Raw genomic sequence first — 16,026 nt, forward strand, 5'->3', positions numbered from 1 at the left:
GTATTGAATAACTTTTTAAATACTTTCAGCATGAAGTATTTTGAGTAGTATTTTAAATACTTTTTTTTGTATTAAATACTTTTTGGTATTGAATACTTTGGTTTTTATTTCGAACATTTTATTTTATTTGAAATAATTGGTTGGAAAAATATTTTGTCAACTACAATAATAGAATAATAGTTTTATTAATATCTGTATTCTGTGTTAGCCGAGGCCCAAAGATTTGTGAAAACCAGATTTCTAAAAAAAGTAATTGAATATTGAATAGCAATATTCCCTTTAAAACTATTAGATTACCTACTACTTATGTGTTTATATTACGATAATTAGAAACCCACTTTAAAAACCAAAAGTATTTGAGTATTTACTCAAGTACTTTTTAAAGATATTCTTTACAGGACTGCCTATATCTTTCTCTGGAAATACAATAACAAATTGTTTTTAAATATAAGTGTGTTTTATATTATAACAGTGATATAATATATATATTAAATAAATAAACTATATTTTATGATAATTTATTATATGATATAAATTTAATAGAGAACAATAATAATAATGCTACAATAGTATGCATGTATATTGTATTCATATATATAAATTGTTAAAATAAATCAAATTAATAAAAAGTTTTCATTAACAGAGCAATTTAATTGATGTATGAGCTATTCACAGATATTTTTTTTACATAAACTAGGTACCTACATAATATCATAATCTACATTTAATAAGTTATACTAACACAGTAACGCTACATCTGTATGTTGCTTGACGTAAAAACAATTCTGTTGTTTGATTTATATTATTTAAATAAATTTACTCAAACATACGTAAATAAAAGAAAATATTATATATTTTGATTGACCATTAATGCTTAATGCCTAATGCTATAATATTATACTGTTATAATGGATTTTATAATATGCATTTAAAAATCGAAATTAACAATGTTCAACTGTATGTAGTTTAACGTAGGCATGATCTATTAGGTATGTAATTTATTATAGTTAAATAAATCTATTAAAAGACAATATATTATACCTACAACCTACATACGTCATATAAAATATATTGTGTAGGTACCTATAATATAGGTACATTATATGATTAAATTATTACCTAATACCTTGGAAGCATGCATATCAGAAATTGTCAAGTAAATACATCACTGGTGGTACATCTGTGGTAGATCGCATACAATGTATCCTATAACATTAGATAGAATTTCAGTCCAAGTTATTACTCAATAGGTATATTGACATATTATCTATTCTGGTAAAGACGTATAAATCTTAATTTAGGTAAGTTTTGAATACTGAATATTAAAACTTCTTTACAAACATATTGTAATTTATAAAAATTGCAGGAAGAAAATTTATAATAAATATTGTGTTGTGTAATCCTAATATCATTATTTTAAAATGTATATAAATAGTTAACATGGAATAAAATGCACTAAAAAGTATCATAATATGCAGTATAAATCATGAAAATATGCACAAATGTATAAAAAAAATTGGAAAAAAAAGTCTACACAATTAAATTATTTATTAGATATTTATAAATAAATTTGGTATAAAAATATTTTAAAATAATTTAACAATGTAATTAGGTGTTCATTGGAAAATAATTAATTATTTTAGGGAAATTGCAAGATGATGAACAAGTTCAATTCCTGTTAAAAATGATAAAATTAAAATTAATTTATCGATATGTTCACAGTTATTCTTTATATAATTTTACAATATTATTACACTCCAAAATTAATTATTCGAATTTTCTACTTGACAAAATATTATTTTACATCTGAATTAGCTTTGGAAATACAATTAATTATCACTTCAATATGCAATAAATATTAAATTTGCCAAAATATGCAAAATATGCTAAAAAATGTTTTATCATTAACTTGAAGCAATAACAATTCGTAAAGATTAGTAACAAATATCCAAAAATATACAATTGCATAAAATTCGACATTCTAAAAAAGGTGATTATAAAAATGAAATATTTTTATTTTAATATTATATTTAAAAAATAATTACACGACGGTTTTTAACTTTTGATATAAACAAAAATAATTGATTAAAAGGTTCATCAACTATAAATAATTATCATCAATAAAGTGAATATACATAGAATAATGAATATTATTTTTACAAGTACTGAATAAATCTTCCAATAATTATTTACCTATTGAATTACAAAAATGAATTGATTGTGGAAATTTTGTTAACATGTTTTACAATTAATAATCAAATAATAATTTTAAGTATATTTTTCGTATTTTTAAGACAAAATAAAATTTGTATTCGTATTCCTCAAAATATTTGCATTGTAAATTATTGCATTGCATCGTATTTTTAGTGAATAGTTTTTAATAGAACAGTGCTTTTTAAAATGCTTATAATTGTATAATGTTATTTAGAAACTAATGTTTTATTTAACAGTGAAATCAGTAAGCATATTGAAAATTAAACAACATATGTGGAAAAAATACAATACTAGTAGATAATATACATAAACAATATATAAATACTTAAAAACCATGACACTTAAATTACAAAAATTATCTAGTTTTATAAATAAATTGATCAACAATGTAACTATAACTATCAAAGACATTTAATCATTAATACTAAATGAGTGTTTACTTGTTCTCTCATAATTGAAATACTTAAAACACGACCAATAGTTTTTTTGTACATTAACTACTCTTTTTATTGTCTTCTGAGCGTTTTTGCAAATGGGAAATTCCAGGTCTAAAGGGGGTAGAGGATCTCCAAGTAAAGCTTTCGTGCACATGGTCATACAATATGAAACCGCATCTATATTATAGCCTCCTTCTAGGGCAAGTATGATTTTACCATTAGCTAAAGATGACAGAAAATGTGTGAGATGTCCATAACACTCAGGTGTCACTTTACAACCTGGAAAAATTACAGACATGAATATTTACGTATTTAATTTCAGGCATAAGTAAATTTAATAAAATATTATTTATCTAAATCCAATAAATGTCAATAACCAATAGGAGAAAAATATAAATACTGACATAAGATTTATATTAAGAATAATTAGATATTAAGATTCTAACTTGATTATTACATGGGCTTAAAAATTTACTAAATTAATTAGCAACAAAATATTGATATGAATTAAATGTTTAACAAATCTTTAGATTTCAACTAAATCTATTGTCAGGCGAGTGTGTGTCAATGACATAAACTTAAATGTTATAGAATAATGAATATTATATGCTAAGCAATAAAAATGTGATTTATTAACCTCCGAGTGGATCCCCAACTGCAGCGTCAAATCCAGCTGACACCAAGACGAGCTCAGGACAAAATTCATAGGCGACTGGTAAAATTATATTTTGCATGACTGAGATGTACTCAGCATCACCCATGCCATTCTAAACAATAAAAAAATAAATAATCAAACATTTTTGTACCAAAATAATAATGTATTATCCGACTTTTCAACTAGAGCAAAGCTTACTTTATTCCATGGTATATTAATGGTATATCCTTCCCCACTCCCTGAACCTGTCACCTTATGTGAGCCTTCTTCAGAGCATGGGAAAAATTTTGCGTTCTGGTAACGATGTATTGATATATACAAAACTCTTGGATCTGAACTAAACGCTCTCATCGTGCCATTACCAAAATGTATGTCCCAGTCCAAAATCATAATTCTAATTAAACATCCAGATATAGTGGCTATATAATATGACTAATATGAAACACATTTGTTGACACATACCTTTTGAGACCATACTTATTCAAAGCATAGCTTGCAGCAATAGCAACAGAATTAAAGATACAGAAACCACAAGCTATATCAAGTTCTGCGTGATGACCAGGAGGACGAATTACAGCTACGCCCGATGCACTTTCATTCTTCATTACGGAATCAACAACCTGTAGTAAAATAATTTGGTTTGGTTAATTGTTTCATTACTAAGACAACATATTTTGTAATAACAATAATTGATTTATGTTAATACTTGCAACAAACACCCAGATGCTAGCGTAGAGACTTTATATGTATCTGTAGTCAAATACACAGAATCATAACATTTTTCTTTTTCACTCAATTCTGATGGCGATAATTTGTGCAAGTTTGACATTTCATCTACATGTTCTCTAGAATGAGCAAGGAGTAATTCACTTTCTTCAGCTTCCCTTGACTAAATAAAATAAAATAAATTATTTTTTAAAAAATTACATTAAATTATTAAAAATAATAATAAATATGGTCATACTGGTAAAATTAAAAGCCGATGTGTCAACTGAAACTCATTGTACATATTCAAAATTGCACTTATTCTACCAGGGCATTCTGGATGTCCACTAAAACAATAAAATAAAATAATCACAATATGTACTTACAACTTGCAGTCATTAAATGTGTAATTTTCTTTGAAATTTTTTTTTTATAAACTTGTTACATTTACGTAAACTAAATGTATAGATATGTTATTAGTTTAAAACAAAATTTTTGTTTAAAATTTGTTTGTAATTTACAAGTAATGTATGATTCTGTAGAGTAATTTTACTACTAACAAGTTATAAAAAACATTAAAATGAGTTTACATAAAAAACAAATTGCCAACATTTGTTAATTTAGTTTTTGAGTGTCAAACATCATAAAATATCATTAGTTATATTATTTTATGTTAATTATAAGATCAATGATAATAATATGACAATTTTAACTAGGTAAGCTATACTAGATAAGCAATAAGTTATACCTTTCACTGCTTTCATGTTTTTGGTCCATAATCAGATCAAACGAAACACAAACTTTATTATTTATGTTTAATAATTGAGTCTCTATAAATATAAATTTTTAATTTTAAATATTGGGTGAAAATATTAAAAGCACTTATATATCCTCACCAGAAATTAAATGTTGAAGAACTGAAAATTCATCTATTTTTGAGATATCTTGAGTAGGATAACAGTCAACAGTTGGAAACACACTCAATGGTTCCTCATCGTATGAATACATAGATACTGCCTTGAACGATTGACTTAACAAAAAGTCAACTTGAAAACATTTCCAGTACTTTTGATGTGCAAAAATTACATTTTGTATTGTCTGTATAATACTAAAATAAAAATAACAATAAAAAAGGTATTATTTTTTTTATTTTTTTTTTTCAATCACGCGTCTACAAACAAAATATTAGGTAAAAACTTTACCTTGTACATGGATTGCTAGTCATATCGAGGGATGGACATGGATCTCCGAGTAATGATTTTAGTGTTAATGCCGCACCTTCTGCTAATGATTTCAAGCAATAACCCCCCTAAAATATCTATGTTAGTAAAAATATTTTATAATTGCTTGAAGCAAAAGTAAAATATACCTCAAGTAAAACAGCAACTCTACCACACGCAAAACCCATAAGAGAATGAACTAAATGAGCATAACATGCAGGTGTAACTTCCATTTCTCCCTAAATACAGACAATTATACACTTAAAAGTGTTTAACGTAGAATATAATATTATGATAGTTACCTCTGGACATCCTAGAGCCGCATCATAACCAGATGATATTAATATAAGATCTGGTTGGAACTAAAATGAGCAATATTGTAATCAGATTTATAAGAACAAACAAAAATATCAATGTAACTTACTTCGGAAGCGACTGGTAATAAAATTTGATGAAAAATGGCAAGGTAATCAGTGTCTCTCATGCCAGTAGCATTAAGAGGTACATTAATATTGAAACCTTGGCCATCACCATTACCAGTATAGTCCCAATCACTTTCACGCAAATTTGGCCAAAACTGTCCATGTTCATAACGATGAATAGAGAAATACAATACTCTGCAAAAATTTATACATCTCAATAGAATTAAAAATGTAAATAGTAATAAAAATTTAAATCTTACCTTGGATCATCATAAAACATTTGTTGTGTAGATTGTCCGTGATGAACATCCCAATCAACAATTAAAATTTTAGAAACCGAATAGTGGCGAAGAACATATTCTGCAGTTATAGCTATATTGTTGAAAAAACAATAGCCACAAAATTCTGATTTCATAGCATGATGTCCAGGAGGTCTTAAAAACAAATTAGACTAACAACTTATAATGAATAAATTTAATATAATATTTCTTACCTGATAAAAGCCATTCCATTTTGAATTTTGTTTTCACAAATTGCTTTAACAAGTTCTATTGAACTACCTGTAGCTAACAAAGACTGCTTATACGTTGACTAAAATAAATAAAATTATTTACAATATTAATATTGCTATGGAACATAATCACAAAATATTATAATATTAGGTATACAGTATTTAATATAATTAACTATGTTATTTTTTGATATACATTAAAATTAAAATTAGCTTACCGGGTGAAAGTAAATTGCATCAAATTTAGAAGACAATGTTTGTAAAAGATCAACCGATTGTATGTCATCAGTAGATTTTAATATGTCTATTATACTTTGTGAATGTTTCATTAATAACTCATCATTAGTAGCATTCCGGCATTGTATTTTAATACATCTTTCAATCAATCCTAACTCATTACATCTGTTGACATTTTGAAATATTATAGTAGATAAAAACAAATTTTACAAATGTTCTTTCGTTGAGATTACCTTTCAATGATCGATTCATATCGTTGAGGATTTTCTGGATAGTTAATATCCCAAGCACACAAATGGTTAGCAAACTGATCATCATAAATAATTCCAGTACTTTTAATTGACTTGTCAATAAAACTTCTAGCCTGTAGAAAAAAAATGGTTTATTATTTACCTTAGTAATTAATTTCAACTTAATATATTTGGTGTAAATACTGTAAATAACATATTTAAGTATTATAAATGGTTGAGTGATATATCTTAAATTAAAATTTAATAGTACCTACACTGCAAATAAATAATAATAATAAAATAATTACTGAGCAAAAATTATGTTTTTCTTTTAATACAAATATTTATACTTAACCACTTTAACAATAATCTAAAAAAATTGTTAAAAAAAAAAAAAAATCAAAAATATTAATAAAATAATATTTATAAACAGATTATTAGAATAATTCAAGTAATAATTGCATGTGAAAATTTTAACAAATGCTTTACAGCATAAGCTCACTCAGCGAACATTCCTCCCTCCACAATATTCAATATTATAATGATGATCATTTTATTTCTATTTATAAAATAATTTTTTACTTTGGTAAATGTAGTTTAGGGAGGTTACCCCATTCAAATTAGTTTTTATAACTGTGAATAAAAATATAATATATACATATGTATGTGAGTGTTAGAGTGATATACTTAATAATTATGAATGATAACCCTGCCAGAAATGTCTGAGCACACTTTAGAGCAATAATCAATATTCTGGAAACTAATTTTTGTATAGTAAAAATGTATCAGAAATCCGTTAGTTGTAAAATAATTGTATACAATAATAACCAGAAATCTTGATAAAATTGTGTGTAACATTTTAAGTTTGATAGGTACACTATCAATAGATCATTTTTAAATGAATATAAAAACATAATTTTTTAATTGTAGCTATTAACTAGAGATAATCTGTAAAATATTTTTAAAATGTCTCAAGGCATATCCAGATCAAAGAGTCAAAATATTTACATATTATGATCATTCATTAAAAATGCTAATTTAGTCCACAATTATTAATTTTTAAGTTACACAAAAAAATAAAATTGAATTGGTTTTGCATAAAAACAACCACTTTTTTCACTTTTTTTTTGTTTTTCTTGATGCTTTATAAAACTAATTAGAATTTTCAATTTTAACCGCTGTAAAGTACCAACTAGTTTTACTTTTCTACCATAAAAGATGCTGATCTGAAAAATCAGAGCATTTTTAATATCCGTAATGTTGCTAACAGAAAAAAAACACACACATCATTGTAAAATCAATACATTCTTTCGCTTCACTCAGAATCTAAAAAAATATTTGTACTAAAAAACACTAGTCATTAATATCAAATACAGTCTTAGAAAAAAATGTTTTAGGTAATATAAATAAATGTGGTATATCTTAAACCCTATCAACTTTTTTTGAAAATTTCAAGTTGATTTTAAATTATTGTGCGTATTTTCACATTTTAGAAAATTATATAATTCTTCAGATTTTAATGTTTGAAAAAACTATCATTATAGTTTATAAGAAACATTATTTTACTTTTAGATTCTGAGTGGAGCGATGAATGTATTGATTTTACAATGATGTGTGTTTTTTTTTTAATGGTTTTTTTTTTGTCTCTGTCATACCTTTTTAGAACAGTAAAAATGCTTAGATTTTCTTCAACAGTATCTTTTCTGATAGGCAAGTGAATCTAGTTAGTACTTTGGAAGGTAATGTAAAAATAAGTAAAAATTTCCCATTAGTTTTCAAAAGCACCGTGAAAAACAAAAGAAAAGTTAAAGAAAAATGGGAATTTTTAAGCAAAATGTATTTTCGAGGAAATCGATTTTGGTTTTTGGTGCAACTCTCAAACAAATGACCGTAAGTACATGGCATTTGACTGAATGTTTATATTAGCATTTCCTATACACCATAATTTTTTTTAAATATTTTGACTCTTTTTGAGCTGCTTATAGACATTGTCAGTTTTCTATTTTTTTGGTTTTTTTTTTTCTATAATTGTCAATAAAATTATTATTATTTATTTGTTGGGTATAAATGCGTGAAAATGTAATACAAAGCTTCTGATATATTGTTACAATAGCAGTTAAAAAATAGATACAGGGGCACAATTTTTTTTTATAAGTATTTAAAGTTCGAATTGTGACAAAAATTATCAAATTTAAAATTTAAAAATGATTTTGTAGTTAAAAATGTATAAAATATTCAATTTTTATATCTAAGGATTGAAAATTTTAAACAAGGCTCCACGTAAATAGGTTATATATAAATTAATTTATTCACAATAATGTCATAGGCTGACTGACAGTCTTTACTCAGAATCGTTTTTCTTATACAATGATAATATATGATTGAATTCAAATTTAGCACCATCCACTCGACCATCCATTACAGTGACCTACTCACCTACTTATAACCTACTGTACAGCAGAGCGATACCCAGTTGCCCACTTTTTTAAGTTTAAATCAATATTTGTATTTTATTAAAATTATTGACACTAGAGGTTTTTTTTTGTAACTCGTTAGGGTAATTAAAACATTTAAAACTACACTGACTTCTTCTACCTATTGTATTAAACTGATTTTGTGCCATCAATTGTCAAGTAAATTATTATGAAATCAGTTAACACAATACCATCACTACAGTATACAGTTGTATAATTTTTAAAACTACATTATTAATTATCAAAACAGTTGACAACATTAATATAATATTTAAAAAAATCTAATACTTTATGTAATGCAGTGGTACATTGATCACTTTATTATCTAAAAATTATAATTTATGACAATTGACAACTATGTTATAATTAATTAGAATTTAACCAAATATATTTCTTGTTGTCTTTATAAAAAAAAATGTTTGATTCAGTAATTAATATTTCTGGAGGGCCACTTTGGAATTCAGGAAGGTTTTGTGGGGGGCATCAAAATGTTAACCAAAGACAGTAAAGACAAAATCTAAAAATCAAATGTAAATTAATGAAATCCTTATTTTTCATCAAAGATAATAATAAAAATAAATGTTTTGTCTGCAACTAGATGAAGTTTGTTCACGCGCGATATGCTGCCTATGGGTCACCATTGTAGCCATAAGGTATACATTTAAATGTATACACATTTAAGTGAATATGGTTAAAATTATATTATAATATATCGTATTATTACTCTGTAACTTAATAGTACTAGAACAACTCACATTTTTAAAATCATCTTGCACATGGTCATACATTTGACGACCTTTCATATTATTTGTTTCCAGAAATTCCTTTTTTCTTGCAGCTATTAGAGCACTTGTTGTGGGTTTTACTTTAATTTGATTTTCCTGGAATAAATGAATAATTACATTATTATTATTTCGAGTCTTAAGCTGGGTTACATAAAAGTAACAGCTACACATTTTTTTGAGCATGAGAATCACCTACAGTAACCCACCGGCTACCAGCATCCTTACCATTAGTTAAGTCAGCCGAGAGTCAAAACACAATACAATATCATTTGGCGATTGCGAAGAAGTTATGGGACAGTAATGATTATACTGTTATTAAAAACGTTCAATATAATTCACACAAACATAGTGAGTGCTTCAAGAATAAAATCGTCAAAAGTATAAAGAAAAAAAATTACGTTAAAATTAAAAAAAAAAAAATGTTATTATTTAAACGCGACGACGCGATGCACTTATCACATACTCGAGCAGACTAATCCCAAAAAATGAGTTCTCTACTTATCACCAATGATAGGCCGCGAAGATAATGGAAACAGGCAACAGGGTAACCGATAACGGTCGAGATTCAGTGGTTCCAAAACATACACTTGGTTATTGTTTCCGAGCGATTTGGCGGCAAAATACATTGTTTTATTTTTTATGATTTTTAGGGTTTTGATTATTTGAAGCCCTATCTCAGGTCCCTTAATAAGTAATTATTGAAAAATCAATAAATTACTTAGGTACACGCACGACGCACATGCCACACTAACTGCAGTGGCATGTAAACATGGGGAAAATTCAAAATATACGGAAAATAGAATAATATTAACATTTCAATTCCTCCGACAAACTACAAAGAATTAAGAAGCCAAAAATTGCAAATCCATCAAATCGACTTCTGATAATGAATTAACTTACACGATGTAGCCCATACAAGACGACATTATTATAACATAATAATATACTATTAAAAAAAAAAAATACATAGTCTAATTCAGTGAATTTTAGATTAGTAAATAGTAACTAAATACTTTGAGTTTGGACAAACCAATTTGTTAGGTTGAGACTATTTCGACGATTCGTATAGTTGCGGTAGTATAATAAATCAGTTTTAGTTTTTTGAGAAAAGTGGTTAGGCCGTCGACCAGATGACCTATTAACATAAGGTTTGGGTGGTTTGGCGCCAATGTTCGTAGTAATAATTTTTTTTCATTATATAACAAAGTTTATTAATTATTTACAATCTGCATTTATAGTAATACAATCAATAAGAAAATTAGATAAAATGAGAACAAAAATAAATAGAAGAACAGGAGAACAAAGCTCCTAATATACCTACCTATTGTTACAATAATGACGGTTGAAAAATATTAAAAATACATATTGCATAGTCATAATTTTTTTTATAAGCATTTAAACTTCAAATTTTGACAAAATACGTAAACTTTTATAGCTAAGGATTGAAATTTAAAGAAGGTTCCACGTAAATAGGTAAATAAATTACATACTTTATTCACAATAGTATCATCAAATGTAATTAGTTATATAGGTACCTACCTATCATAGGCTGACCGACCGTCTTCACTCAGAATCGTTTTTCGTATACAATTATATTATAATCATTGAATTCAAATGTAACATCATCCATTTCAGTGATCCACTTGTAACCTACTGTACAGCAGAGTGACACTCTCTTGCCCACCTTTTTTATTATGACAACATTTTAGATTTTATGACAACGCTTTTGTTACTTTTGTTGAATCAATGTTATTACATTAAAATTAAAACAACCTACAAGGCAATAATAATTATATTATCATTATAAGCTTTTCTTTTTATAAATCTTTACTCATATGGTTAAAATTGTTTCTTAAATATCATTATTTTTATGTGTTATAAAACTATCAAAGTGTTAACACTAAATCATTTCTGAGAAATGTATTCTATTTCCAATACAAAACCGAAAAATCATTAGGATATTTATTTATAGGTTGGTAATTGCTGTCTGCTGACTTCATCCCATATGCCTGTCCATATAATATATGAATATATGATTCAATACAGAAGATATTATTATTCCACTTATAAATACAGCACATGTATTTAATAGGTATACCTACACCAATTAATAAGCTTATAGGTACTATATGAGTATTTTAATGTTGTTACTCGTCAGTCATCACCAAATTTAATAAAGTCCATAACTATTGGTTAGGTTAAGTTATCAAGAAAATGTGTCATAGTTCTATAGAAGTGACTTATATAATAATATTGTAAATAGTACTCTAATCATAAACTTTCGGGTTCCACAGACCACAATATAAAATTTATTGCAACCCACCTAGTTTTACTCTGTAGCTTGGTTGCTCAACTGGTACCCAATATCGCCAATTATGAGTATTGCCGTATTGGTATAGACTATAGGGTAGGTACCTATCTCTACTAAGTTTTTCTAACTATATATGTTATTACTTATAGGTTATAATTTCATTTGTTCATCCATTTATAACTATGATAATATAGGTAATCTATTACTTCTTTATTTGGTATACCTAATAGTTTAATGGGTGGAGTTGTGCTTTGCATAATTTCTTAGTTTCACTTATTTTTCAATTTATTTTTTTAACACACATTTTTATTTTTGAGAATACTCGAGTATAACCTACCTCACATATTTATGATATTATATTCTATAACTTAGGTACCTTTATATTACTTATTAAAAAAAATGTGTTAGTTCAGCTAAAAAATATACTATTGTAGGTACCTAATGGGAATTGCGGATTGCCTACAGCTCTTCTATTTACCCCTCTCCGACATTTACGCCACTCGACAGTGGACACTAATATGCAGATTACATTATCTGCTATTGCTATTTTAAAGAATATATAAAGCACTTCCTGTTAGTAGAGTCGTAGACCGTAGTGGTGTAGAAGAAAAAAAATTATAACGAAATAGGTACTTATCTATAAAATACCTATTCCAAAGTATTATATTATAATAGCATATTATAACTATTAACTTACGAGACAAATGAACGCGAACGGATATAAAATTCTGAAACAGCTTATTAGTTAGTTAGTACAAGTATGAGAGGTAAGGTAGTACGATGGCAGATGGACGCCGGGTGATGCGACGATTGTTATCAAATATCAATCTAGTAGAGGTAGGTAGTACTGTAGTAGGTACTAGGAAGGTATATAATTAAGGTAATAATTAGAAGCTTATGTCATACGGATTAAATCAAATTTTTCCCGATATTTATAGCCGGCATTTGAAACGAAATACAAAATATTTCTATGAATAACCTACACACAATGAACATATTAAGAGATACGAGACCTGTATGTGCAAATGTGTTGTCCCTAATAATTATTGTCCCCGTTTTAAAGCACTACAAACGTACTAAATTGCTAATTTAAAATGTTCGTTCTGCAGAACCAATATTCTGTGTTTTTACCTGTTAGCTTTAAATTTTAATGTTAAAAGGACGTTGCAGTATGCCGTCTTACAAAAAATGTACAACATAGCAAAGACTGTTTTTCCCGGGAAAGAACCGAGAACGCTACAGTCATAACTAAGGAATGAAATTTTCATTGTGCAATATCGTTTTTATTTTTTCGTTATCGGAACTTCAAAAAAAGTTATTAAAGTTTGAAAAACACAAATAATAGTGGATTTTGAAACAATAAGAACTTTTTTCGTATAAGTGATATCAATAAAATAAAAACGATATTGTACAGCCAAAGTTCTCCTTTATAATATGTGGTGAAAATTTCGTTTCTTAGTTATGAGTTATAACTGTAGCCTTCTTGGTTCTTTCCCGCGCCAAACCGTTTTTGCTATGCTGTACGTGTGTGAGACGGAGACAGCATATGCGGGTACAACGTCCTCTTAAAGGAGTCTGTTGTTCTATTATGAACTTAAAAGTCAAGAAAATAATCTGTTATTGTATGTTACGACTTACGGTCTTACGATTTATGGTAGGTATTTCAATAGTTTTATGTGAAATGACTGTTATGAGCATATAAAAATGTTTCATAACTACCTAGCTTTAAAATATTAAAATATCATAAAAAATCAATTAACTTAGATAATATTCTAAATTTAAACTTTGAGAATAATTAATAGGTCTACCAATTAGGTCAATTCATTCTAATATTAAAGCTAACTTGCAAATTTGCTAACTAGCTTGGTTCTGCCAAACAAAAATTTGGTATGACGTGTGTTGTATACTTGTATCCGCTCTCACATAAGTATATCGAAATATTTTTATCTATGACAACAACAGACCATATTTATTTATTAACCGTCTAATGTAGCACCTACCTCTGTAAAATCGTACAATTAATGTAGTTGTGCTTGTGCATAACCGCACAGTCGTATGACATTAATATTATAGGTAGGTAGTAGGTAGGTAGTAGCCAGTAGGTAGGTAGGTACTATAGATACCAACCTATAATTACATCTCAAATAAATATTTTTTCTTATAGTGCATTAATTGTGTGTACATCGGTACCTATGACGTACAATATTATAATTTCTAAAATGTATTACCATTAAAGTAATCGAAGAGTCTTCGATCTGGTTGGTCAAAGTTCTTGACATCATCGGCATTTTTATTATTTTGAAAATAATATTAATAATAATATAATTTATAGTTTTTATTTTTTCAAAACGACGACAACATATTATTTTCGAATACAAAGAATTCTACAAATAGACGAGTTTATCTACAATCAGTATAAAATATAACCGACGAAGCTCCACTGGCACAAGACTGTAGCACGACTGTACCAAACGTTATACCTACCGGCTACCACTATATGCCTATATTTAGGTACCTATACTTGTATAGATGATATCAATGGAAAAATAACTAAAAAAACAACGTTAATAAAAAAAAATATCGTACCGTGAAGTTAATCACACTATAAAAAACATCGCTGCAGTACAGGTATCATATTATTGTATTATTATGCATAAAATATTCACGCACGGCATTACATTGATACCGGTATATGCGCCATATGCGATGTAAGGAGGCGAGAGTGGAACCGCTCCAAACAAGGAAATGGCCAAATACGTCACGTCCATTGAGTGATATTTCCTTAACAGATAAAAGAAAACATAATACGTGTAAAAATTCAATTCGAAGTGTTCCATATTCACGCATATATAGGTAATATATAATATATTTGACATATTATAATAGGTAGGTATAATTACTGTCGTCTTATAATTTATAGTAATACCTATATAATTATAACAAACTAAAATACTTGTGTATTAATGTATATATTTTATACTATGAGGTAGTAATAATATTTTGTAGTGATTTTATATTAAGTATATTATTATTCAGTGTTGTATAAAAAATACTCATAATATGTACCTAATTGTAGAAGTTTTCAAATACCAAATTTCTACAGCAGTTGACGCCTATATACCTATGAACGAGAATTATTTAGTTCTTATTTATATAGCTACAAAAAACAGCACTGCTGCAGAAAACCACTACACCCACCTGCGTCCTGCTTACATAATATTTTTAATATTTACTGTGTATATAAAACAATACCTAATATAGATGTGTAAATCTTAAGTTTATACAGTTTGATGACTCTCCATAATCCTAAATAGGGACTCTTATATTTAAGTACCTGCAGGTGGCAGGCCCAAAAAATTGTAAATCGGATTGGCTCCTGAAGTTCTAAGTACCTTGCAAGTTTAAGTCTGTTGTAGACAATAAATTCTGTTTGTTGGTACTTTTTATATTTTGTTAATAAGTAAAAAAGTTTATTATTTTAATTTTAAAATATTGGACGATGTTGTATAATATGACTAGTTATCTTAATATATATAATATATTTCTTCTGTCCATTGTGTAAGTATCAAACTCCTCCTGAACGGCAGCACCAATTTTGATGAATTTTTTGTGATGCTTGAGTCTTGAGTAGGTCATTGAATGGTTTAGATTCACAATTGGACCCGGTAGGCCCAACCCTTCGAGGTGGTTACATTGTAAATTTTTTGTTTGTAAATGGTTGCTATTGGTTATAGAAAAAATAATACAATTAGTAGAAATTAGTATTTATTTATAAACGGTTGTCATCGGTAATTTGTGCAAATCAGGTACAACTGTACAAGCATG

General features: G+C 27.2%; 1 protein-coding gene across 1 annotated transcript; it reads right to left on the reverse strand.

Moving 5' to 3' along the window:
- Positions 1-506: 506 nt before the first annotated feature.
- Positions 507-10,364, reverse strand: LOC100162590 (histone deacetylase 6). The gene is made up of 19 exons (XM_029485994.1): positions 10,116-10,364; positions 9,861-9,986; positions 6,635-6,765; positions 6,383-6,566; positions 6,147-6,244; positions 5,914-6,087; positions 5,656-5,848; positions 5,534-5,593; positions 5,381-5,470; positions 5,214-5,320; positions 4,908-5,119; positions 4,760-4,841; positions 4,271-4,358; positions 4,013-4,195; positions 3,769-3,926; positions 3,505-3,700; positions 3,289-3,418; positions 2,655-2,930; positions 507-1,206 (listed from the first exon to the last, which is right to left on the reverse strand). Exons 1-19 carry the CDS (start codon positions 10,116-10,118, stop codon positions 1,166-1,168), a joined length of 2,532 nt encoding a protein of 843 aa, XP_029341854.1. The 5' UTR covers positions 10,119-10,364; the 3' UTR covers positions 507-1,165.
- Between the last annotated feature and the right edge of the window lie 5,662 nt (positions 10,365-16,026).

The sequence above is a fragment of the Acyrthosiphon pisum genome, chromosome X (assembly GCF_005508785.2).
Source record: "Acyrthosiphon pisum isolate AL4f chromosome X, pea_aphid_22Mar2018_4r6ur, whole genome shotgun sequence".
In the NCBI taxonomy this organism is placed as follows: domain Eukaryota; kingdom Metazoa; phylum Arthropoda; class Insecta; order Hemiptera; family Aphididae; genus Acyrthosiphon; species Acyrthosiphon pisum.